This window comes from Octodon degus, unplaced genomic scaffold, assembly GCF_000260255.1.
Source record: "Octodon degus isolate 3935 unplaced genomic scaffold, OctDeg1.0 scaffold00005, whole genome shotgun sequence".
Classification (NCBI taxonomy): Eukaryota; Metazoa; Chordata; class Mammalia; order Rodentia; family Octodontidae; genus Octodon; species Octodon degus.
The window spans coordinates 30,701,740-30,724,999 of NW_004524581.1; the positions used below are offsets into that span (position 1 = coordinate 30,701,740).

The 23,260-nt window shown below is 57.1% G+C and overlaps 2 protein-coding genes across 2 annotated transcripts in view; one reads left to right on the forward strand and one right to left on the reverse strand.

Annotated features, from left to right (window-relative positions):
• The first annotated feature begins 2,828 nt into the window (after window positions 1–2,828).
• Window positions 2,829–14,252, forward strand: LOC101581326 (ubiquinol-cytochrome-c reductase complex assembly factor 2). The gene is made up of 4 exons (XM_004624230.2): window positions 2,829–2,992; window positions 10,893–10,967; window positions 11,701–11,770; window positions 14,072–14,252. Exons 1-4 carry the CDS (start codon window positions 2,855–2,857, stop codon window positions 14,197–14,199), a joined length of 411 nt encoding a protein of 136 aa, XP_004624287.1. The 5' UTR covers window positions 2,829–2,854; the 3' UTR covers window positions 14,200–14,252.
• A 177-nt stretch (window positions 14,253–14,429) lies between these two features.
• Window positions 14,430–23,260, reverse strand: part of Itpr3 (inositol 1,4,5-trisphosphate receptor type 3) — a 56,465-nt gene continuing 47,634 nt past the window's right edge. Inside the window, exons 41-58 of the mRNA XM_004624231.2 lie at window positions 23,047–23,231; window positions 22,674–22,874; window positions 22,442–22,552; window positions 22,027–22,122; window positions 21,808–21,909; window positions 21,632–21,718; window positions 21,031–21,141; window positions 20,764–20,956; window positions 20,433–20,558; window positions 20,026–20,198; window positions 19,495–19,659; window positions 18,851–19,043; window positions 18,170–18,274; window positions 17,962–18,089; window positions 17,474–17,639; window positions 16,926–17,086; window positions 15,889–16,050; window positions 14,430–15,594 (exon numbers count right to left, since the gene is read on the reverse strand). Of these exons, the coding sequence (XP_004624288.1) occupies window positions 15,526–15,594; window positions 15,889–16,050; window positions 16,926–17,086; window positions 17,474–17,639; window positions 17,962–18,089; window positions 18,170–18,274; window positions 18,851–19,043; window positions 19,495–19,659; window positions 20,026–20,198; window positions 20,433–20,558; window positions 20,764–20,956; window positions 21,031–21,141; window positions 21,632–21,718; window positions 21,808–21,909; window positions 22,027–22,122; window positions 22,442–22,552; window positions 22,674–22,874; window positions 23,047–23,231 (2,534 nt within the window). The 3' untranslated portion in view covers window positions 14,430–15,525. The remainder of the gene's footprint in view (window positions 15,595–15,888; window positions 16,051–16,925; window positions 17,087–17,473; window positions 17,640–17,961; window positions 18,090–18,169; window positions 18,275–18,850; window positions 19,044–19,494; window positions 19,660–20,025; window positions 20,199–20,432; window positions 20,559–20,763; window positions 20,957–21,030; window positions 21,142–21,631; window positions 21,719–21,807; window positions 21,910–22,026; window positions 22,123–22,441; window positions 22,553–22,673; window positions 22,875–23,046; window positions 23,232–23,260) is intronic.

A 23,260-nucleotide genomic window follows, 5' to 3' on the forward strand; every position in this document is an offset into this window, starting at 1 on the left:
GAGCCTACATTTCCAAACACGGCTCCTAATGGTGGAAGAGAAGTATTAAGGCCTGAGCCCCCAGTGACAGCACACATCCAGAAGATGGTGGAGAAGGGCAGCGAGAGGAGGAGGCAAATGTCCAGGCTCCTGAGGCTTTCCTGGCCCTTCTTGCCTTTGCCCTGTACTTGGACCTCAGGTGAAATGCAGGCTACTTGTGGCCACCTCAGGCTGCTCTTCTTAGGGCCTACAACAGAGAGAGTCTGGCCGGCCAAACCAAACCCCTCTCTCTCCTTTTTGCTGTCCCCCATGCCTGCCACATGTTCTACTGAAGCTGTCCCTGTACTTTCTTCCCTATTCCCATCTTACTTTTTCATTATTGAGACAAAATACCTGACACCCACAAATTAAAGTAGGAGAGATTTCTTTTAGCTCACCATTTGTATGTTTCAGTGCATGGTCAGCTGGTTCCAAGGCAGGGGAGCATGGCTGAAGAGAAACAGCCCATGGTAGAGCAGGCAAGCAGCAGCAGCAGCAAGCCTTTCTTTCCCTTTTATTCTACTCTGTTCAATAGGCTACAAACCTGTTGGGTGGTGACACCCACACCCAGGGTAGGCTTTCCCACTGTTCATCCCCAGATCCATACTAAACCCGTCAGTGGACTAATTCAGTATCATACCCTTAATCCATAGCCTCATACCTTAGATCCAGCCAGCCCTGAAAAGCTCTACCTGTAAGCACATGGGGCTTTGGATGGGACACCTAGATACAAGCCACAGCATCCACTGAACAGCTACAAATAATATCTCTTTCTCAAAATTCCATCACACTGGCTAATAGAGTCATGCACCACTTAACAGCGGAGGTATGTTCTGACAAGTGTGTCATGAGGCGACTCCATCACATCAGTGTCACTGAGTGTACTTACACAAAGTCAGTGACAGTGTCCCTAGGCAACACCATCTCATGGAACTTATGCAGAGCTAAAATGTTGCATGTGGACCACAACGGTACTTTAGTGAAAAGCCTTGTCCCCTCCAACTTCGCTTTGTTGTGTGTACCCCCAGGGCTCAACAGTCTACTCTTGAAGGCAGGAGTCTATTGGAAGTAGGTGAAGCAGGAAGGAAGACATTGGGGTGCATAAAATGCTGTCGGCTTGGTCCTGACTCAAGGCAGGATGGTCAGGCAGCACAGGGCTGAGGCTTGAAGGAAAATCTAGGTGACAGGTGGGGCAATCTTTAGAAAACAAAAAGCAGGCCACATTGGTGATGTGGCTGGAGGTGTATAAGAGGGGAACTGGTAAAATAAGTCTTTCCTTTTTTTTTTTTTTGTCTTTTGAGAGAGAGTCTTGTTATGCAGTTCAAGCAGGCCTTGAGCTCACTTTGTAGCCCAGGCTGGTCTCGAACTTTCATTGACCCTCCTTCCTCAGCCTCCTGAGTGCTGGGATTACAGGTGTGTGCCACCATGCCTGGCTAAAATAAATTTTGATAAAAGCAAGTATCTGAAAATCACGTATCTGATAAAGGATTAATGTACAGAATAGAGAACCTGAAAACTTAGAACCAACAACAACAAAAAAATCCAACTCAAAACTGGACAAAGGAAGCAGGTTGTGGTAGTGCAAGCCTATAGTCTCGACACTGCGAGAGGCTGAAGCAGGAGGATCTAGCCTGAGTAACTTATCAACTTAATAAGCCTCTGTCTCAGAATTTAAACATTTCCAAAAGGGGGTGCAGCTCGGCATGCAAGGCCTGGCTCAATCCCCAGCACCATACATGAGAAAGGATAAAGTTCTTGACCAGACACTTCTCCAAAGAAGCCCTCAGCACAGGAAATCATGCGCAACACCAGAGACCACCAGACAGATGCGGATCAAAGCTACACGAGGACACAACCTCACACCCATTTGGATGGCTACTACCAAAAACCTAAAAAAAAAAAAAAAAAATGCAAAAGGGGTAAGGGTTCTGACATATGCTACACCATAGATAAACCTTGAGGACCTTCCCCTAAAAGGAATAACTGGACCAGCAAGATAGCTCAGCGGTCTAAAGCACCTGCTTAGGCAAGCTTAGGCAAGCACAGGGACTGCAGTTCAATCCCCGGGGCGTGCTGAGCAAATACATAAATAAACAAACAAATAAATGGAATAACCCAGTCACAAAAAAGAGACAAATAGTGTATGATTCTATTTCCAGGGGGGTTAAAATCCCAGAGACACAACACAGAATGGTGACTTCCAGGGGCTGGGAAATAGGGAGCCACGAGGGGCGCAAAGGTGGAGGGCGTGAGGCCTGCGTATCGAGAACATATTTAATGTACACTTAAATTTCTGAAAACTGCATTCCAAGGAAACGTGCCTGGCCTGGGGCAGGGACACGGGGCGCAAAGATGGGCACAACTGGGGCTGCGGAGAGGGACGACAGGAGCTCGGAAGAAGCCCTGTGGCTGAGTTCCAAGGAAACCAACAGGAACAGAATTGGGGCTGGAAACCGTGCGCTGCTACGTGACTAGGTACAAACACATCTTCATCCAATAAAAACCTGCATTTGTGTGCAAATAGATTCGCTTATGCAAATCAGCCGACTTCTCACAGGAGGGTTTTCTAGTCTGGAGATTGTGTAGTCATTGAAAAAGAAATGCAAAGCTGTCCCTAGGGTACTCTGCATCATCTCGGCCCCTGGGAGCTGGGCGAGATCCAGGAGGAAGCGCCCGATTGGCTCGGCTTGTAGAAAACTGGCAAACAGCGCCCCCGCCCGGCGAGCGGCGCGACGCCCGCGAAGCTGCGCATGCCCGCCAGGGGCATGCTGCAAACCTCAGTGCGCAAGCGCCAAACGCCGACTCCTCCCCCAGGGCGGGGCAGTTGGGGCCCAAAATGGCGGCCAGCCGCTACCGCCGTTTCCTTAAGCTCTGTGAGGAGTGGCCAGTGGACGACACCAAACGGGGCCGGGACTTGGGCGCTTACCTGCGGCAGCGGGTAGCCCAGGCCTTTCGGGAGGGAGAAAATACCCAGGTGATCGGCGGCGAGGTGGCTGGGAGAGGGGCGGGAAGGACGCGCCAGGGGCGGGGCCCAAGAGCGGGCCGGGGCGGGGCCGCACATGCGCAGTCGTGCCGTTCTGGCCGCACGTGTGCGCGGACCCGGCTGCCCGCGAGCTGCCGCCTTCGGGTCCGCGCAGAGTTTTAAGAGTCCAGGCGCCTCACCTAATCTCAGGGTTTGGGGGTGGGGCCTGGGCACCAGTGTTTTTTAAAGCCCCCCACGTGACTCAGAATGCTAGCAGAATTCAGAATGCTAGCGCAGTGGCAGCGAAACCCCCAGCGCTTCCGCAGATAGTCCCGGGAAGTCGTGCTGTTACCCCTCGCCGGGGTCCGTGCTGACGGAGCTGCTCCCCGAGGACCTCTGCGCGGCCTCCGCTGAGTCTGCGTTCTTCCTGCCCCTCTGTAAGCCTGCGGAACACGTGACGCTCAGGCTCCTGCGTGTCTCGGGCCTTCTTGCTCTCTAGGTTGGTGCAGAAGCCCTGGGATTCATTAATTCATGTACAGCACATGTTTAGTGAGCACCTGCCATGCTTGACGCTGGGGCAGTAGCGGTGAGCTGAAAGTGAAGTCCCGCCTGTGTGAATTTACACTCCGGTTCAGGACACAGTAAGCAAATAGACATCAGGTACTGTGGTGGCTCTAAGGTAGGGTAGCATAATACAAAAAAGTTACAGTTGTGGTAGGCATTTCTGCAGAGGTGTAGAGTGAGACCTGAGGAAAGAGTACGGCACGCAGTGTGTACTCGAATATAGCGTTCCGTGAAAAGGAACAGAGTTACTGGCGAGTAGCAAGTGAGGTAGCATTTGCTAAGATCTGAGGCCCAGGAAGGCAGGGCCAGGCATGGGAGAGTCATAAAAGACGTTAGATCTTATGAGTAGTGAGAAACCACTGAGGACATTTAGTCAGAGGACTGCTGACCTCGTTCCCTTTTTCCAAAGGTCACTCTAGTTTTGTGTGGCAAATGGATTATAGAAGGCAAGAGCTGCAACAGGGAGGCGGCAGGAAGCCTCTGGGGTGCCCTAGTGGTGGTTCAGATGAGGGTGGCAGCACAGGAAATGGAGGTAGCTGGATTCAGATTGTATTGTACAGGTCATGTCCACAGGACTTGCTCATGGGTTGGACATGGGGTAAAGGAAAGAGGAACTGAAGATAGCACCAAGATTGTTTCTGGCCTTACTAACTGGGTGCCGCTCACTGAGCTGGGCAAGACTAGATGCGCAACAGGTGGGCCACGGGGAGAACACGGTGAGTTTGGTGTTTCACAGTTAAACTTGAGATGCCAGGAGGATTGACCTTCAAGAGCACGTGTTAAGGTAGCAGTGTGATATCTGGGCCTGGGGCTCAGGCAGGCAATCAGAGCGCCGAGTGAGAGAGGGTGCACACAGTCGGAAGAAGTGACTGTGAAAGCCGGAAAACCAAGAAACAACTTGCGACACTTGGCCATGACCTGTCCAAGCAGAGCATAGGTCTTTCGCAGCTTAGCCCAACACAGAGCCAAAGCAGTCCTCGTAGTGGAGCAAGAGCACACTGATTGCAGGGTGGCATGGGGGAGCATGGCCCAGGACTTGGGGGAGAAGAGGGAGGTCACTGTCCCTGAGGTCCTTACCCATTGATAGTGGTCTTCACTAGCGTGGAGTGTGAAGATTTTGAAGGCAAGCGCGTCATCTGGCCCCAATTCTGCAGACTCAGGCTTCCTAGGGCTGTGCATATGCATATTCTTAGCGTGAGCTCTGTGAGAACAGAAATGTTGCTATTTCCCCCCAACCCTAATGTCTAGTGTTGTCTTGGCACACGTGACATTAAGTGAGTAGATACACAAGTGATTGGGTACGGCATGCAGGGCAGCTCATTAGAATAGCTTCGGGTATAGCAGAACTAGATGGAGCGAAATAGTGAAGAGTCAAGGCTGTGTCTGTGACCTGAGTGGAGCTGCAGGAACTACAGAAAAGGGACACAAACCAGTCCTCACTACCAGGCCCTTCTGTTGAGTATCAGGCCGAGTCCCCAGGGAGGCAAGAGAGTGACAGTCGCCTCCTTGATTGATTGCATCAGAGCAGCCATCAGGAGGGTAGAGCTTTCTCTTTGGAAGTTGTCACCCTTTGTCATCACCTGGGGAGACAGCTGCTGATCGTTGGGAGCCCACACGGGTTGAATCATCACCGCAGATTCGCATCCCCTGGCAGCTGATGGATGCGTTCCTGGTGGAGTGAGCCTGCGTGTCCTGATGGCAGTGGGCACATTACTCAGGACCACTGTCATGGTCCCTCATCTGATGTTACCTGCAGAAGCACCTGGGCTGAGTAAATCACTCTGTGATCATCCTTGGAGGGCGCAGCCAGACTCCAGAACAGCGAGCGCTGTGAGTCACTGACGTCCGGGTCATTTGGAAAGCCTTGGGCGGGGGGGAGCTGTGTATCGTTCATCACAGCCACAGCAGTTTGGGAGCCGGGTGGGCTGGTCGGTCATTGTCCCCCTGGGGGGGCCCTTTGCCACACAGACAGCGGGGGGAGGGGGGAGCTGCTAACACGGAAGCAGCCTCTCCAGGAGAGGCAGGCAGGGCTGCACAGCCTCTTGACTTCTGGGTGCTGAGCCCAGCGTACTTGTGTACCCCGTCTTCATGCTTGGGCGGCCAGTGAGGTGACCATTACTGTTCCCACGTTGCACACAAGGAAGCAAAGTCAGAAAGACCCACTTACGCGGGGCTGCTTAGCCATCAGGGACAAGTGATAAATAGTGCAGCTGCCCTGGCCCAGGCCCACATGTTCCTGTCAGGTTGCCCGGCTGCAGCTGCGGCTACGGCTATGGCTGCTGCTAGTGCTAGTGCTAGTGCTAGTGCGAACAGCCTCTTGTTCATAAGCTTCAGACCTCTCCCTTGCCCTGCCCTGCTCAAACCTTTTTGGACCTCGGGTTGCTTGGGCAGAAACATTCAACACCTCCCCATGCTTGCGCACCTGCTTTTCTCTGCCCCAACTCCTGGCTCCCCAATGAAGACAGAAAGATGGTCCTCAGTGGGACATTGGTGTGGAAAAGCCAGGCTCACTAGAAGGCAGATTAATAATTCAGCCTCCAAAAGAGCACAAAACCTGCCTCCACTTACTCCAGCTCAAATTGCCCTTTGGGGAGTCTCAGGGTCCACCCCAAACCCACCAGGAGGGGAGGCGGCGGTGGCAAGCAGGAACACATGGAACACCTCTCACCCCCTGCACCCTATTATGCAGATTTTAAGTCCACGTCATGGTTCTTGCCCCCTTTGAATCCAGTTTCCTTAAAAGAACTCTCCTTCCCTGCAGCACTGAGAGCATAGAAAAAAGCCTCACGACATGGGGGAAGGTGAGGGAACAACTGTGATTGTTGACTTAACAACAGGGGAAGGAGCAGATCCTCCTAATGAGCTCGTTAGGCCAAGGAGCGGCCCTCTTCAGGCCCTCTTCACGCTCTTGAGTGCTCGGCAGCCCCCAGTGCTGCTGCCCAGCCAGCGCAAGTCATTACAGTTGTGGCGTGTCCACATCAAATCATTGGCGCTTTGAAAGAAGCCACACTTCCTTGGGTTTCTAACAGTGTAATGATCCCTCCACTTTCGCAAAGCAGAGTTCAGAGGTCATGCACAGCCAGCCAGAGGCCTGGTCCCTGGCACCTCGGTGTGGGGAGGATCCACACCTCGGTATCCTAGTGTGCTGGCCATCAAGAAGCCATTTGTGGGTTCCCTGGAGTCCAGGTTTTGAAGTGTAACTGGGAACCAGTTACACTGTTTGCAGTTGTGATCTGGGGCCCACTGCCAAGCAGGTGCCAGGAGAGTCAGCTCCAAGCGGAGCGCAGATGCCATCCCTGTGGCTTCCCGATTCGGAGCAGAGCTGCAGTGCACGGGGGCTGTGCTGACCTACGTGTGGTTAGACACAGTGCTGCTCCTCAGGGAACTTCTGGTGTCACACGTCACTCAAGAGATTTAGGCTGCTGGCCAGTGGTAGGCAGCCTTGGGAGCCTTCAGTGCTCCGTGGTCCTTGGTGGCCAAGATCCAGCTACGAGTGCACTTGCGGCCTCAGCAAGTGTCTTCAGTGCCACCCAAACTGGCTGCCATACTGTGGGGTCTGCCCTGGTCTTTCCGTACTGGGTGTTGAACTGGGCAGCGCTGAGTTGCATGCGCAGGGTCTCGTTCAGCTGCAGTCCCCCTGCCTCGGTGTTCTGTGGCCCGGCACACAAGCGGTCCCTAGCCTTTGAGACCCGAGTGCCCCAGACACCTGGCTTGTCAGACCTTGCAGGGGCCGGGTCCTTGTGTCCTCCCAGTCTCCTTACAGAGCGTGTACTCCGTAGTAGGTGCTGAGGAAACAGATCCCCGCCTGAACTGAAAGGCTGCGCTCGGGAGCGGAGCGGACTCATTTCACAAGCTCATTACCGAGTCATGAAAGCTTTTTTCATGGATCCGCCTGGACCAGATCCAGCTCTACCTTAATTAGTAAAGCGGTTCGCAGCACCCTTTCCCAACAATGTTTATGCCTCCCTCTCTGTGACTAGAATACGGGCCACTCTGCCATCGCTGTCACCACCCAAAATTCAATTTTGAAAATCGAAATCAGTGCCTGCGGCACTGATGTAGATTTGTATGTATAAAAGTTTAATATGGTAAAGAGAAATTTACTGGCGAGTGAGCAGGGGAAATGCAAAAGGAGCAGAAATAGAGCTATAAAGGACACTTTGTCAGCTGACATCTATTTCACTCACATTTAGGCAGCAGTGCTGAATTTTTCATAATGTCCCTGCTGCTGCCTTTTTCAAACCCAGCACTATTAGTCCTGAAATGCCTGTAATCTCATTAGGTGTGAATGCAAAGCCAGGTAATTTAAAGCTTGTATACAAAACTGTTTCTAAATATGCGTAATACATTTCATCAGAAAAACTGTATTTCAGAACTCGATGTTTGTGGTGGAGTGAATAAAGTGTAACATGGGTGTGTAGTGAGGCTTCTGGAATCAGACTAGTGTGTCCGCTGATAGTCTTTATGTCGTAAGCAGAGGCTTGGTTTGGTTTGGTTTTCATTGCTGTGCTGGAGTTAGCTGTGACTGAGAACACAGGACTGCCCATGACTCCACCCTTGCATCAGTGGCGGGAACTTCCTAGAACACAGTGAAGCTCAACCTCCCATCACCCCTCTCAGCTCCTCTCACAGCCTCAGGGAGACACTTTCCGACCAACCGAAGGGATGTATTGAGAGCAGGCTGCCCTGGGCCTCGGAGGTTGGAAGCTCCTCTGAGCACTGAGCCGCAGGCCCTCCGTCCACCTTCTTATGCCTTAACACTGAGGCCGTTTAACGTTGAGGGCGCCCAGAGGGGCACTTTGGTTTTGCCCTCGGCCCAAATCCAGTTTGGCCTCTCAGGAACAGTGTCTTGTCCATCTCTGATCCCTGCCTGTCCACAGCCCCGCCATGACATGATGGGTGGCAGAGCAGGCATTTGGCACCGGCTCACCTGGAGAAGCAGAGGCAGAGGAGCAGGAAGAAAACACGGGGGGCAGGAGGTGTGGAGGTGCAGAGGGGTGGGGCGCAGCTGCGATCTGCAGCAGTGTAGGAGCAGCAAGCCAGCTGGGAGGCCGCGGCCAGCAGGGATTGCCTTTTCTACATGCTCAGACAGGAAGTGGCTGGGACACAGGTGAAGGGTGTGTCTAGGTGAGCAGCTGTCAGGAGAACGGGCGCAGGACACAGTTCACTTTGGCCAGCCGTTGAGTCCCACTGGCCTGACCACAGGCTACCAGGAGGCACCAGGGTCGGGTCAGGCCCAAGCTACCTCCGCTCCCATCTCAGCACCGGCCACACCGATGCGCTCATCCTGGCCACGTGCCTGTTCCCAGCCCTGCTTCGTGGGCCCTCCTGGCCTCTTCATACCTCTCCTGCTCCTGCCACCAGGGTTGTCCTGGGCCATGTTTGTCCCTCTCAGGCTTGTGAAGTCAAGGCTCATGCCTTTGCTGGGATGGCTACTGACTACTCATAATCAGAGCGGACACTAGTGCTGTTTTCCTGCCTGGCTTTCCAAGTGGTCATCTGTCATCTCACTAGCCCTCCTACTGTCCTTGGAACTAGGTGCTGTTATCCTTTTAACAAAAGAAGTTAAGTTGGCTGATATGTCTCAAAAATGGCAGCATGTGACAGAAGGAGTAAGGAATTAACAGGGCCTGGGGTATGAGACAGGTGCCATAGGGGTCCTCTGTCTGTCAGGGTCACACCGAAAACAGCTGCCGTGCCTGGGGTGTGGACCGTCAGTGGATATGGGCTGCTTCCATGTTAGGTGCCATGCAAGAGACCCGCACTGAAGTACGGGGTGAGGGGCCTTGCTCAGGTGGACCCAAAGAGAAAGAGACTCGGAGGATGGTAGCATGGCAGATGGGGCTTAGAGCCCGGGTCTGAGGGCGGGGGGACAGCACGTGGAGGGACTCGCATGACACTCCGTAACTGGGGAGTGATGCTGCCAGGCTCTCCCACAGGCAGGTGGACACGCTGGCCCGAGTGCCAGGTATGGCATAGAAATGGCACCCTGAGCCTTTGTGCCAGTGTCCCCTCCCTACAGTGGCGTGTGCCTTGTCATGTCTCCTGTGGGGTTTTGGGGCTATGACCTTGCTACAGAAGTAGCGAGCCCACTGCACTTCTCCCAAGGACGGCTGCCAGCCTCCGGCCTCACCTGCTTCCTGTGTCTTGTGCCCTCAGGTAGAACCTTGGTCCCTGGGCGCAGACCCCACCACACCCTCCATCATCTTCTGCAGCGAGCTGCTTGTCCTCTGGAGCAGTGGCTGGACTGGGATGGGGCGGGGATGGGGCCTGCTTGACCTGCACACAAGATGTGTGCTTTACTCCTGCATTATTTATGCGCTGTCTTCAAGAAAGGATGCCAGTTAGGTAAAAATGCATCATTTGAATTCTGGGAAGAAATATAAAAGAGAAGGTCTTGTTCTAAGGACTTTCAAAATTCTTGGCATAAAAATGTGAGGAACCTCTGGGCAGGGTGACACGTGTAACCCCAGCACTTGGGAAGCAGAGGCAGGAGGGTCTCTGTGTTTGAGGCCATCCTGGACTACAAAATGAGTTCAAGGCCAGCTTGAACTGCAGAGTGAAACCCTGTCTCAAAAAGATACATACAAAAAGGAACCATAGAGATAACAAGGCAGGAAACATGGGCCCGTGTGGGTCACAGACACCCAGAACTCCTGTTTCTTCCTCTCTGCTGCCCCAGGCCTCTGGTCCTGGTCTGCTTCCTGCTTGGCATCCCTGCATCCCCGGCTTGCCCTGGGTTCTGCATCTCTGCTCCACGTCTGCCTGCTTCTTCCTGAGTTTCAGCAGCACCCCCCCCCTTTCTTTTGCCTTTCATCAAGGAATCTTTACTTAACAGGTTTCCTGCTTTAGGTTTAACTCCAAGAGCTTTGTATTTCTTAGTCCAGCTCATGTACCTTGCCCTTGGCCGTTGGGCAGACCTGCTCTGCACATGCATGGCTCTGGGCCTCTGTGTGTGTGTGTGTGTGTGTCTGTCTGTCTGTCTGTGTCTGTCTGTCTCCCATCTGCCACCACCACCATGTACTCTTATGTCTGGCTCCTGAAGGCCCACTTCCAGCGTTAGGGGTTTTGGTTTTGTTTGATTTGGTGCTCTGAGGATCAGACCCACGACAGTGGTCTTAGTTTTTATTGTGGTCCTGCCCACAGCAGCTGGCCACAGGGACTCAATGTGTGCTTGTTTGCTGGCTGATTGATTGGGTTTCCTGCTGGCTGACCAGGTGGACCTTTTCTCCAAGAGATGACCTGTGAAAATGGGCGTCGGAGGCCAGGCGTGTGCCACCCACGAGTGAATGGGCTGCAGCACGGGGCACGGCTGCCCTGCTCACTGCTGTGGCCTCTTTGTCTTCAGGTCGCTGAGCCCGAGGCCTGCGATCAGATGTACGAGAGCTTGGCACGACTCCATTCAAACTACTACAAACACAAGGTGAGTGGGCTGTGGGCTCTTCTGTCCCAGCCTCTGCTGCGATGGGTGGCCAGAAAGAGGGAAGGTAAAGCTGATCGTACAGTGCTTGGTAAGAGAACTGTGGCTTGCTGCTTTCAGGTGTAACTGGTAATTTCAGCCATGCCAGCAAAGTGCCTACGAGAGGCTTTGGGCTCACCTAAATACAGCTAAGAGTTGCGGACAGTACTGCGTGTGCTGCCGTGCGCTCCTCGTGCCTCTGACCACCGTGGTCTCACATACGCTTCCCTGGGAGACTGACGCTCATGCTCTGTGATAATGGGGCAGTCGGGAAAGTCCCGCCTGACAGCTGTGCTCTTCCTCAGCATTGACAGGATTTCTGTCAAATTCCACTTAGTGTGGTTTTTCTAGACTTGAAAAATAGGTTTAGTAACTCTACAAATAGACATTGCCAAGTGGAAAGGCCTACACGCCAGAGGGATTTCTCCCGAATCCTCTGTGCTCAGAGCACAGTCTGAGCAGCAGCGTAGACCTCTCCTGGGAGCCGTCAGACACCACAGCCTGCCCTCAGACCCTCACGGCGGGTCTGTCTTCCCCGAAGAGGAACGCTGCGCTCTGGAGCGGCAGCTGCCGGCTCCCGCAGGGTTCCTGCAAGGCCGGGTCTTGGCCTCAAGGTGGCGCTGCCCCCTTGCCAGGCCGCTGGACCCCTGGAGTGGTGTGCTGCTGAGCTAATCCTCCTCTCTCCCGCCTGCGCCAGTACCCTCGCCCGAGAGACACCAGCTTCAGCGGCCTGTCCCTGGAGGAGTACAAGCTGATCCTGTCCACAGGTAGGGAGCACAGCGGTCGCCTGCTCGCTTTGCAGAGGATTCTTTGAGTTTGCTAGGCCAAGGGACTCGTCTAATGAGACGGGTTTGCATGCCGAGAGCCCTGTGGAGTGGCCCCCAGGAAACTCAGAAGCCACAGGGCTCAGGCTTGTAGCCCCAGAACGCAGAGGTCACAAGCATCATTTAAAAAAGAAAATCCATCTTTACTGCTTTTAAATTCAAGGTTGGGCAGCAAGGGACAAGGGAATACATATTTGCCAAATGGAAGTCATTGAAATCAGGATGGAAGGAAAATAATTTTATTTTTATGGTCCTAAGGGGGCTTTACCAACAATGAGGGTTTTAATTAAAACAAAAAGCCATTCAGTAAACGTGTATGGGGATATCCGCCTGTGAGTTATCTGACCCAGGGGACACGGTCTGTCGGTTAGATATGACCTAACTGGGTACGTGCTAGTCATGGATAGACCCCTCTTAACAAGAAAGGAAAACCCCTGCCCAGCCCAGCCTGATTTTTCCGTGTCCATTGTCACTGGGAGGGGCGGGGGTGAAGTGGACAGGTACTGGAAGTTGCTATTTTTATTGCCAAGGATACTGTGTACAAAAATAGACTGACCTTTTCTGAGGGCACAGCCCTGAAATAGGTGCCGTCTGGTGCTATGGGAATCTCTTTCCTCTTCTCTGGCAGTGCGCAGTTTTCGCCAACTAAGTTGTAGAGATTTGACCCTCTAGAACACTCGTAACTCTTCCCAGCCGATTAAAGCCTGATGCTGTCACCTGCTGTCCTGTGACTCTCAGGAATTCTGGAGTGCAGACGCTGTATCCAGGCAGAATGGCCTTATGGGGATTTTCCCCCCAACTCCCAAGTCCCTCGTCCATGTCATTAGTAGCACTGAGGCACGCTGCCTTGTGAAGGCCTCGGGGAGTTAACGCCAAAGCTGAGCTCATAAGCCGCAGTGCCTGGGGTCCACCCCGGGAAGCCTTGCGAGCCTGCAGGGAGTCGGGAGGTTCCAGCTCTCCCACAGCCCTGCTGCAGCTCATTCTGCCCGGGCTTCAGCTCAGAAGATGCACTGATAATTTGTTTTCACAGCAAGCCTCATATTTTTGCTGCAATGTGACATAAGCTTACCAAGTGTTTCCTCTGATAGGGCAAGAAAAGACCTGCCACACCACCTTGTAGAGAGACGCTGGGGAGGTGGCTGTGGCCCCAGTCACTGGCACGTCCAGCCCGGTGCTGGGCTCCCGAGGCACCAGGGGCAGCTCCCAGCACAGGTGGACGGGATCCCCCACCGCTCACGCTTCCTTCCCCATCTGGGAGCCTGGGCTTCCAGCAGAGTCCCAGGAAAAAGGCTGTCGTGGCTTCTGTGTATATAACGCATGTCAGTGGAATCAGGAGACACCAGAAATGGCAACAGATAACATAGGGGCCTCTTGGGGCTCGAAAACATTTTAATGTTGTTTCTAAATTTTGTTAATAGCTGAAGATCCAGGCATATCTAGATACCAGGGAGCTTTAGTCTTGAAGAGCATTTAAACCAGACATCTCAGGACATTCAGTCTCGCATCTGCTGGGCCGGGGGCCTCTGGCTTCTGCTGTGCCACAGCGCATACAGACCCTGCCACGCCCCGTCGGGTGTGACCCCAGCTGCAGCGATCTCTGTGTGTCAGGCCGTCCCGGCCCTGCACTGTCACAGAGGACAGCTGCCTTTCCAGTGAGGGCCACAACCCCACTGTTGCATGCTCGCATCTGTTTTGGGCCTCAATGTACAGGTGGAAGCCAGGCCTAAGGGCAGAGTGATCTGCCTGAGCGTCCCTAAGGAAGTGATGGGTGGGGACAAGGGCCCAAGTCTACCACTTCCCCCATCTGCCCGGCTGCGCAGCGCATGGTGGACCTGCCCTGCCCAGTGCTCACCCCAGCCACACCTGTCCTGGCTGCTTGGCCTGAGGCATCGTCTCCCCTCCCTCACCCCGGCATCTGCATCTGAAAATCGGAGCTGATGAGGTCTGTGGGGACACGCCAAGTATACCCGCCACCTCAGCACCACTTGTGCACCCCTTCAGGTGCAGGAGGGGCCAGGAAACAGGCCCTGCTTTGATACTGAGGAGGGCAGTTGACACCGGGGTGCAGCACCTGGGCACCTCATTTCCATGCTGCCCCACATGACCTGCCTTTCAGAGGCCAGGTCCATTCTGCCTTCTGGAAAGCACTGTGTGGAGCGTGAGGGTGTTTGTGTCACAAGAGCCCGTGACCAGCAACCTCGTCAGTTTTCAGACCAGAGTCTTTCTGTCCCCGTCTCCCTACAGACACCCTGGAAGAGTTTAAGGACATGAACAAAGGCCTGTGGAAGAAGCTGCAGGAGAAGTTTGTCCCCAAGAGCCCCGAGGAGAAGCAGAAGGCCTGGGCTCGGGTCCTGTCTCGCCCGCAGACTTAAGCATGGAGTCTTGTATGCTGCTCCTGTCAATAAAACCTCCTGGCCTCCCACCCTGCTTGTGTGCCCTCACCAAAAGGAACTCGTTTCAGCCCGCACAGGGATGCTGTATGAACAAGGGCCACAGGCAGTGGACGGGCACAGGACACACGGACTCCAGCCTGGCCGCAAGGTGCCTCCTGCATGGTGCGGGAGCCTCCGGGCTGGGGGGGGGGGGGCTGGCAAGGTTCTCAGGCTCCTGAGGTCAGGGGAGCTGCTGGGAGAAAGCCAAGAGCAGCAGGAAATCGAGAAGGAATTCCTGTTGCAAACCGAAGCCAGCGGGAGGCGGCGAGGCTGGGTTGCCAGGGTCCTGCATGCCCCCATCCCCGTGGCTAGCACAGTGCCCACTGGCCAAAGCGACAGCACAGCTCCAGGCAGCCTCAGCCAGGTGGGCCTCAGGCTGCAGCTGTCCTCGGCCCCCTGCAGGGCTGCGGGAGCTCATGGGCCGGGCCCAGCGGTTGGAACAGAGCCTCAGCACACCACTGAGCGCCCTGCCCTGAGATGACCCTCCGTGGCACTCGGGGTGAGGCATTCTAGCCACCTGGGGTGAAAGAGAGGATAGGCCACATGCACTGCTGCCTGGGAGCCGGGTTCTCAGTCACTGTGGGACAGAGGCCACTTGGTACTCCGAGCACTGAGGCACAGCCCAGCCCGCAGGGAAAGGCAGGGGTGCTGTCCGCCACCAGTCTACGATGGTGCCCCCTCATCCCTGCTGGCCAGGGAAGTAAAGGGAATAGCCCTCCTTCATGGGCTGGATTTCTATTAATTTATTTAAGGCAATTAATGAATTAGTTCTGAGAACAAAAGGTTTGTAAAACAATACACCAAAAGCAAAAAAGTAGGAGTCAAGAAACAGCCACTCTCAGGGGCTCAGCCCCTGTCACTTAGGGGTATGACCTCCCCAGGAAGCCAGGGTAGGGGAGGCCCATGGCAGAGATCAGCAGGGGGCTGGGCACAGCACTTTGGAATAAGTTAAATAAAAAAGCCCTAGTCTAGAACAGCATCCTGCCACCTCCCCTGGTGTGGACAGCCACCAAAATGTAGTGCGTAGAGAGCTGCCTGCTCCTAGCCACCTCCAGGAGGACCACGAAGCAATGGTGGTTCAGAGGCCTCCCGCAGGCATTAACGTAAACAGTCCCGGCAGCTTCCAAGGCTCCTGCTCCTGGCTGGCAACAGCTGGGGCTATACCGCTGGGGTGTCTGGCAGTGGAGGGTAGGCACCTGGCTGGGGCAAGAGCAGCGTGCCCAGCAGGTCTCAGGCTCCGGGTCCCTGCAGGCCTCTGCAGGCTTCTCAGCGGCTCATGCAGTTCTGGACATCCACGAAGCCCAGCCGCTGCCTGCGTTTGCGCTGTTCTGTCATCTGGGGGCAGACAGGTGCCTGGTCAGGACACAGGCAGCCCAGTCTCCACAGGCCCAGCCACGCTGCAGCAGCGTCAGCCTTACCCGTTCTCCATTAACTCACCACAACCCTGACCTGCTGCAGCTGGGAGAGACCCAGCCTCCACCAGGGGCCATGTGATGGCGCCGCCCAAGGCAGAGGCGCTGCTCTCGGCAAGGGGCTCCGAGCCGCGCAGGACCTGAACCTCCTGGCACCAGGGCCTGACTTCCAGGGGCTGCCCAGCCCCAGGGGTGGTGGGCAGGGGAGGGTGCACACCTGCTCCTTGAGTTCGCTGAGCTGGGCAGTGAGGTGCGACACCAGCTTCATGGTGGAGCCCAGCTTCTCCTGGAGGATCCGGATCTCGTTCTGCTCGCCCTCGCCCTCATTGCTCACCAGGGACATGGCCCGCATCCGAGGGAACCAGTCCAGGTTCTTATTCTGCACAAGACCCATGGGCAGCCGTGAGCAGCTCCACCTCGCTTTGGGAGACTAGTTCTGGGGTGGGCCTCTACCCCGCCCTTGACAAAATCCCTGGCCTGGGCACCCCGCATGCGAAGAGCCCTGAGGCACCACCTGTGAGAAGCCCTCCCCCGAGCCCAGTCCTCTGCTGGATCAGTGCCACCTATGTGCTCCCCAACAAGGTGGTGCAGGGGGCCCCTGCACCCAGAGCTCAGATCTCCTTTCTAGCTGCCCCACCCCAGGGAGCTGTGAGTCAGATGGCAGCTGGAGCCGTGGCTCTGCTTGCAAGGGCTGGCACCTGACATCTCTGTGAGGCAAATCCACATCCCCAGGACACCAAGCAGTGCTTTGGTCCTTGTTACAAACTGAACTGCCAGGTCATCCGACAAACGTATGCATGAGCGTCAAAGCACAGCGGTACAGACAAGCAGAGCCCCCACACCTTCCTGCCGAGGCTCCCCCAGGGCCGAGGCAGTTGTTCACATCCATTCAACTCTCTAAGCCTGACCTTAACAGGTTTTCTAGGCTTTCCCTTGGCCTGGGACCATCCAGACGTCAGGAAGCCACCCCACTCTTGCCCAGCTACAGGAGGGCGCCCCACTCCATGCCTCAGCATCACTACCCCCAGGAGCCCAGGGCTGGGCCTCAGGCTTGGTGCCAACAGGCCAGCCTGCCTGACACCTGGGCACGAGGCCACTGCGTGGCGGCAGGCAGCCGGCAGAGTGCACAGAGCTGGGCCTCCCACAAGTGTCCACAGCTGTCCACCCCTCGGGCCTCGCAGGGCTGTGTGCACAGATGCATGCGGTCCCTGCTCCAGCACCCAGGGGACAGGGAGCCGTGGCCAGTCATCGCACCTTGATCATCTGCGCCACGTAGCTCTCGGGGCCTGTGTAGTCTGTCTTGTTTTTCACACGCACCAGCACGATGAAGTGCAGGTAGCTCCACATGTTGTGCTCCAGCTTAATATGCTCCTCGAAGGACACTGTCTTATTGTCAAACTTGTCCCTCTCCAGACCTGAAGGGCAGGGGCAAGAGGCCTCATCTCCAGAGCCACACAGGGCTCTGGTGGAGGGGACATTTGTGATGACAGGCCACTGTGTGTGAAGCACCAGTCACTCCGCCCCACTGCAGCCCTCCCACAGTGGCAGCTGCAGTGGATGCTGGGAGCAGGGCCCCCAGTGCCCTGCTGAATGTAGGGAGCATGCTGCCCACTGCAGCCCGAGGCCAGCCACAGCGTCCACATCCGTGCATGTCAGCCCATCCTTGCGTGTCACCCCACGTCAGAAGTGACAGCCCCATCCTCCCCACCTGCTGCAGTCCTGTCAGGTGCGGGCACCAACTTGCTGCCCTCAGGCCCTGCGCCTAGTGCAACCCCAGCGGCCGCAGGATGTCCTGGCCTCACCGCAGATGAAGCACGTGGTCTTGAGGATCTCCTCCTTCTTCTGCTTCTCGCTGCGCAGGTCAGCAAAGGTGTCGATGATGACCCCAAAGATGAGGTTCAGCACAATGATGATGACAATGAAGAAGAAGAGCAGGTCGTAGACCACCCGGGCAGGGAACAGGGACTCCTGCGGGCATGGGCAGCTTGCTGTCCACTGCCTGACGTCCAAGGCCCTGCTGAGCCTGGCCCCGGCCCCCACCCCCCCATGCTGACCTTGAAGCTGACTCAGCCTCCCGCCCTCCTGCCACTCTGCAGGGCCGGAAACAGCCCCTGCCTGACTCACAGCTCCCGGCCCTGGGGCCAGGTCTGCTTGCCAAGGTCTCAGCCTGGTGAGCCAGGAGGAAGAGGGAGGTGTGAACATCTGCAAACTGGGCTTCTGAGTGTGGTGGGGTCCACACAGAAGACTGATGGGAGCCTGGCTGGACAGGGCCAGGTGGGGGGACACTCACATCTTTGGAGGGCTTGCGGAGAATGTCGCCCACACCGCCACCATTGCGCAGCCCGTGGTTCATGACAGTGACGATGCACATGAGCAGAGTGTCACAGGCCCGCTCCATGCTGTCAGTCTCTTCGTCCTCTGTGGGTGGACTTTGTCCTTAGACCCAGGGCCCCTGCCTCTGGCCCGCCCTCCCAGATGCCCCCCAGTGACATCCTCACCTTCCAGGACCTCAGGCACTGTGACCTCTGCCACACAGTCCATCTTGTCCCCACTGCATGTGCCCACAAATGTGGCAGCTCCATGTGGCACCCCCAGGGGGTTGGCTGCAGGGGCAGGAACAAGGTCACCAGGAGGCCCAGAGGCCTGGCCTTATCACCCTCTTGGGGCCACCTCCAGCATCATGTGTGCCAGGCCTCGCTTGAGCCTTTCTGCTCCCACTGCATCCAGCTACAGAGCAAGAGTTTCCTGCCGCTGTAGATGTGGGCCCAGCACACAGGCAGGACCTCGACCTCCCCAGAACCTAACAGGAGTCCCCCATCCAGTATGGGACACAGATGAAGCTGGAGACTGATCACAGGTGGAAGCTGGAGCACGACACCCGCGGGAGCCACGTGAACAAGCTGCTCCAGCCCTGAGCACACGAGCACCAAGGGGAGCCAGGCTAACAAGCTGCTGGGCAGAGAACTTCACCTGACATCAATCTCTCGAGTATATAAACGAGCTGCAGGCCTGGGCGGCTCTCCCAGCAGGAGAGGCAACTCCACCTGACTTCAGCTTTCTGCAGCCTGATTCTGGGCTCTTCAACATCCAGCGTCCCACCCTACCCCACCCCTAGGAAATTCGAGCACTGCGCTGGCCCCAGGCTCAACCTCACCAACCCCTGGAGGAAGCCCCCAGACCTCGGGAGTGGTTGCCAGGCAGCCGGTCCACCTCGAGAATGAAGTCATCCTTAAGGAAGAGGAAGCCCACGATGGAGAAGAGGTAGACAAGGATGAGAGCCAGCAGGGCAGTCAGCAGGATGGAGCGGCCGTTTCGGGTCACACTTTTGATGACATTGAACAGCGTCTCCTCACGGTAGATGAGGTCAAAGAGCTGCCGGGCAGGGATGCAGCACTGAGGGCTGGGCCAGCGTCCCTCCCCAGGGATGCTGCCCGACCCCCGCAGGCTACCCTGGGCATCTTCACTCAGGCAGGAGAAACTGGCAGAAGCTGGAGCTCCAAGGCCAGTGGCATGTGTGCGGGGTGGCATGGGCGGGTGGGTGCCAGCTCAGGGAGGATGGCGACTCCTGGTGCACGTCCCTCAGTGCCCATCTCATCCCCACATTGTTGTGGAAGGTAGAGTCTGCTATCTCCATTTCACAGACAGAGAAACTGAGACACGAGGCAGTAAAGAAACTCGCCTGGTGGTAGCAGGAGTGATTGAGCTAGACGCAAAGCCGTGGAGAGAGGGAGTGGGCAGGCTCAGGAGGGCTATCGGGGCGTTGAGGGCCAAGCACCGCTCTCCCAGAGCAGCAGCAGCCGAGAGAGACATGCAGCCGGCTCACCAGGATGCTGTAGAAGAGCTCATGGGCAAAGAGGCCCAGCACGCTCGTGAGGATGTAGCCCACGTGGTACAGGAACTCCACGTCCATGACCATGGCCTTGTAACCCCGGATGAAGGTGCCACGGTTGCCCACAAAGCTCACCACGAACACAATCTTGTTGGTCAGCTGTTGAGGCAGGGCACAGGTCAGTGCTCCGCCTGCACCCTGCCTCAAGCCTGTCACCATCCCTACCCAACGCCAGCCTCGGGGATCGTGTCTGTCTGGGCTCCTGGGACTCAGAATGGTGTCCAGAAGAGTCAGGTCCAGGTCCAGGAGGGCGGTGTCAGCACGGACCACCCACGGCTGTTACAGTTAGGAAAGGGCCCCCACTCAGGCACCTCGTTACCGCCTGTCTGGAAACCAGCCTCCTCCTGTCTGTGCCGAGCAGCACAGGACGTGCAACAGTCCTGTGGCGTGTGTCTGTCTCAAGCACAGGCTGACCTTGCTGTGGTCTCCAAGGAGCCCGGGCCTGACCCAGGAGGAGGCACTCACATTGAGGGCACCCAGGATGTTGAGCGTGGGCCCAATGCCCAGGTAGTAAATGGAGCGCAGGATGAGCGCCACGATGAGGGGGCGGATGCTGTAGTGCTTGGTGAACAGGGCGGCGATGGAGAAGCAGATGAGGATCCAAAACAGCAGCGAGATGAGTGGGGATCCCAGCACACCTGGGGGCCAGGAAAGCACGGAGCAGGGCTCGCTCACACACACCCCCAGCCCCAGTGCCGTCCGCGAGACCCAGGCAATCTCCCGCGTCCTGGGATACTTCCCTGCTAAGTTTCCAGCAGTGCCAACCTCCAGCCCCTTCCACTCTGGCATCCCTAGGCCTAGGGGTGCACCCTGTCCAGCTGCCGCCTTGCCTGGGTCCCAGCTCCCATTGCGTGCTCACAGCCCAGCCTCACCTGTGGACGCGCCCTCCACATACGGGTAGAAGAAGGCTATGATGATGTTGATGAACACTGCCAGGTTGAAGGAGATACTGCCCCACAGGGTCATGCGGCGGGAGAACCAGTAGATGAGCGGCATGCCTAGGCAGAGGAGTGGCACGCTGGTGTGGGGTCCCAGGCCCTCTGCCACCCCACGTGGGGCTCTGCTGCCCTCACCTGCCCCCTTCTGAAGGAGGTGTGATGGGAAGTGGTGGCAGCCGGACACTCAGACAGCCACGCACAAAGCCAGGGAGGTGTGGGGGCGCCACCCAGGACCCGTGGGTGCTGCCCGCTGCCCCGTGCTCACTGCGGAGCTTGCGCTGCCACTCCATCTCGTTGTGCAGGAAGGAGGACTGGTCGAAGAAGTCGCTCACTTTGCTGCCCTGCTCGTCCTGCTCCGTGGTGGTGAAGAGGCGGTGCTTGGTCTCCTCCGTCAGGAACTGGCAGATGGCGGGCACCGGGAACACGATCTGCTCCATGCTGCGGTCCTGCCGCACAATCTGGCGCACAGGAACACGGTCACATCTGGCTGTGGCCCTCACTCGCTCCCCCAGCCCCAGGCCAGTGGCCCCACCTCGATCTGCGACGTGTGGCTCTCGTAGTAGGCCAGCGGGTCCTCCTCTTCCTCTGGCGCCGGCACTGAGGACTTGAGCATCTGTGACAGCTGCTTGTTGTTGAGGCTGAGCTGAGGTCACCGAGGGCACCGGGTCAGACCTGCACCCCACAGCCAGCACCACCCGAGCCCCACACTGCCAGGCCTGAGCCCTGCTGCAGACCACACAGGAAGCAAGCCCCCCAGCCAGCCAGGCCATGCCCCCCAACCAGGACCAGCTGGGGGATAGCAAGTGCCCGAGAGCAGGAAGCCTTGGGCCAGAGAAGCCCACAGAACAATCCAAGCGCCTCTGCGCCCTGCCAAGTGCAACCCGGCTCCTGCTAGAGGCTCCTGGACCTAACCAGACCCACACAAGGCGGCTAAGTCCCACCCCTCAAATCCTGCCCAACTCTAAGGCCTTATTCGGCCTCGGGGGACAGCCCACCCTAGATTCCCACAAACCTCTGCTTCTCAGCTCTGGCCTTGTCCCCACTTGGGGTGGAACCCTCACCCCCACTGCCAGATACTAGCCCATCCTTCACCAGATCCGGGCCCCACTCCCGCCCCATTCGGTAGCACCCACCATGGAGGAGATGCCCTCGGCCTCCTCCTCCTGGATGCGCTTCACCGGCTTCAGCAGGTGTTGCAGCTGTTTATTGTGCCTGGAAAGCTGGGCCAGAAGGCAGCACAGCTAAGGGCTCTGGTGGGGAGGGGCGGGGCGGGCGGGGCAGCGAAGCCTCGACATCTGGGGGCGGGTACCTGCAGTGCGAGGATGTAGATGTTGTGGCCCACTTCTCGCGGGCTCACCTCCGAGTTCTCGCGCTCCTCCTCCTGCACGTAGGCCTTCTTAATGACATCCACCTGCAGGGCAGCACTGCTCGAATGCCCTCTTCCTGGGCCGTGGGGCCGGCCGGGCTCTCGCCCCTCTCCGCACACAGGTCTGCCCCATCCTCCTGCCTGCCGCCAGCCCAGGCTCACCAGCTCCTGTGGTCGCAAGCTGATGAGGATGCGCTCCGCGTTTTCACTGTCGTGCCGACTCTCCATCAAGGCCAAGAGCAGCTTGGAGGCATTGTCCTGCGGGGGCGGGAGGCAAAGGCCACAGTCTCAGGGCCTCCACTATGCAAGCACAACCTCCTCCTCTCTCTGCTCCAGCCCCCAAGTCTGCCATGACCTCCCACCCCAGGCTTGCTGAGAAGGGGCTCCACCACACCCTGCGGCCACAGACACATACAGGAAGTCCGCGGTGCACCTCCACAGTAAGGACGTGTCTGTTCACGCAGTACTCACGGGATGCAGTGTGCATGTCACACAGGTGTAACCCACACCCACAGGATGCCCTCGTGGCACTCATGCACACGCGCGGCACATGTGTGTGCCCGTCTCCCGGGCCCACCTTGAGCTGCAGCACCAGGTCCATGCGGTACTTGCACAGGGGGCTGATGTCGTTGAGAACCAATGCGGTGATGATGTCGATGCCGTTGGACTCGTGCGTCACAATGCAGGTCTAGCAAGCAGGGGGAGCCCAGCCCGGCCCCCTCAGAACCGTGGTGGCTCCAGAGCGCTCAGCCTCCCTCCTGGGAGGCCACCCCACCCACCACCCACACATCCATGCTGCCCACGCTCACCTGATTCTCGTGGCAGGGACCCTGGCAGTACTCAGTGAGGGTTTCCAGGGTCTGGGTGACAAGGCCCACGTTGTCCTCGTTGATGTACAGGCCCAGCAGCCCCAGGCCACCGGTGGTGCTGCCACACATGATGTCCAGGAACTGCAGCGTCTCACACACCAGGTTGTAGTTGGTCTTGTTGTTTTGACAGCGCAGGAAGTTCTGCAGAGCAGACAGCAGGTGTGGTGGGGCTTCGGCAAGGCCTCAGGAGGGGTCACAGTGCTGGAGTCCGCCACCCCCCAGCTGGGCCTAGCCAGGCCATAGGTACCAGGCGCAGTGGCGCGGTGGGAGTGGGCTGCGCGGTGAGCACGGGCCGGGCCGGGCGTGTGCTCACCTGCAGGTCGCGGTTGTGGTTTTCGCACAGCAGCTGCAGGAAGCGCAGGATGGGCTGCATGATGAGCACCGACGTGCCCATCTCGTTGCTCTGCGCACGCGCGCTCACCTCGTGCCCCCCGCGCAGGCTGGGGCCCAGCGAGGATCCCGACGGGGAGCCAGGCACGGAGAAGGAGGCCACGCGGCCTGCCAGGGGAGCTGGTGAGACGCTGAGG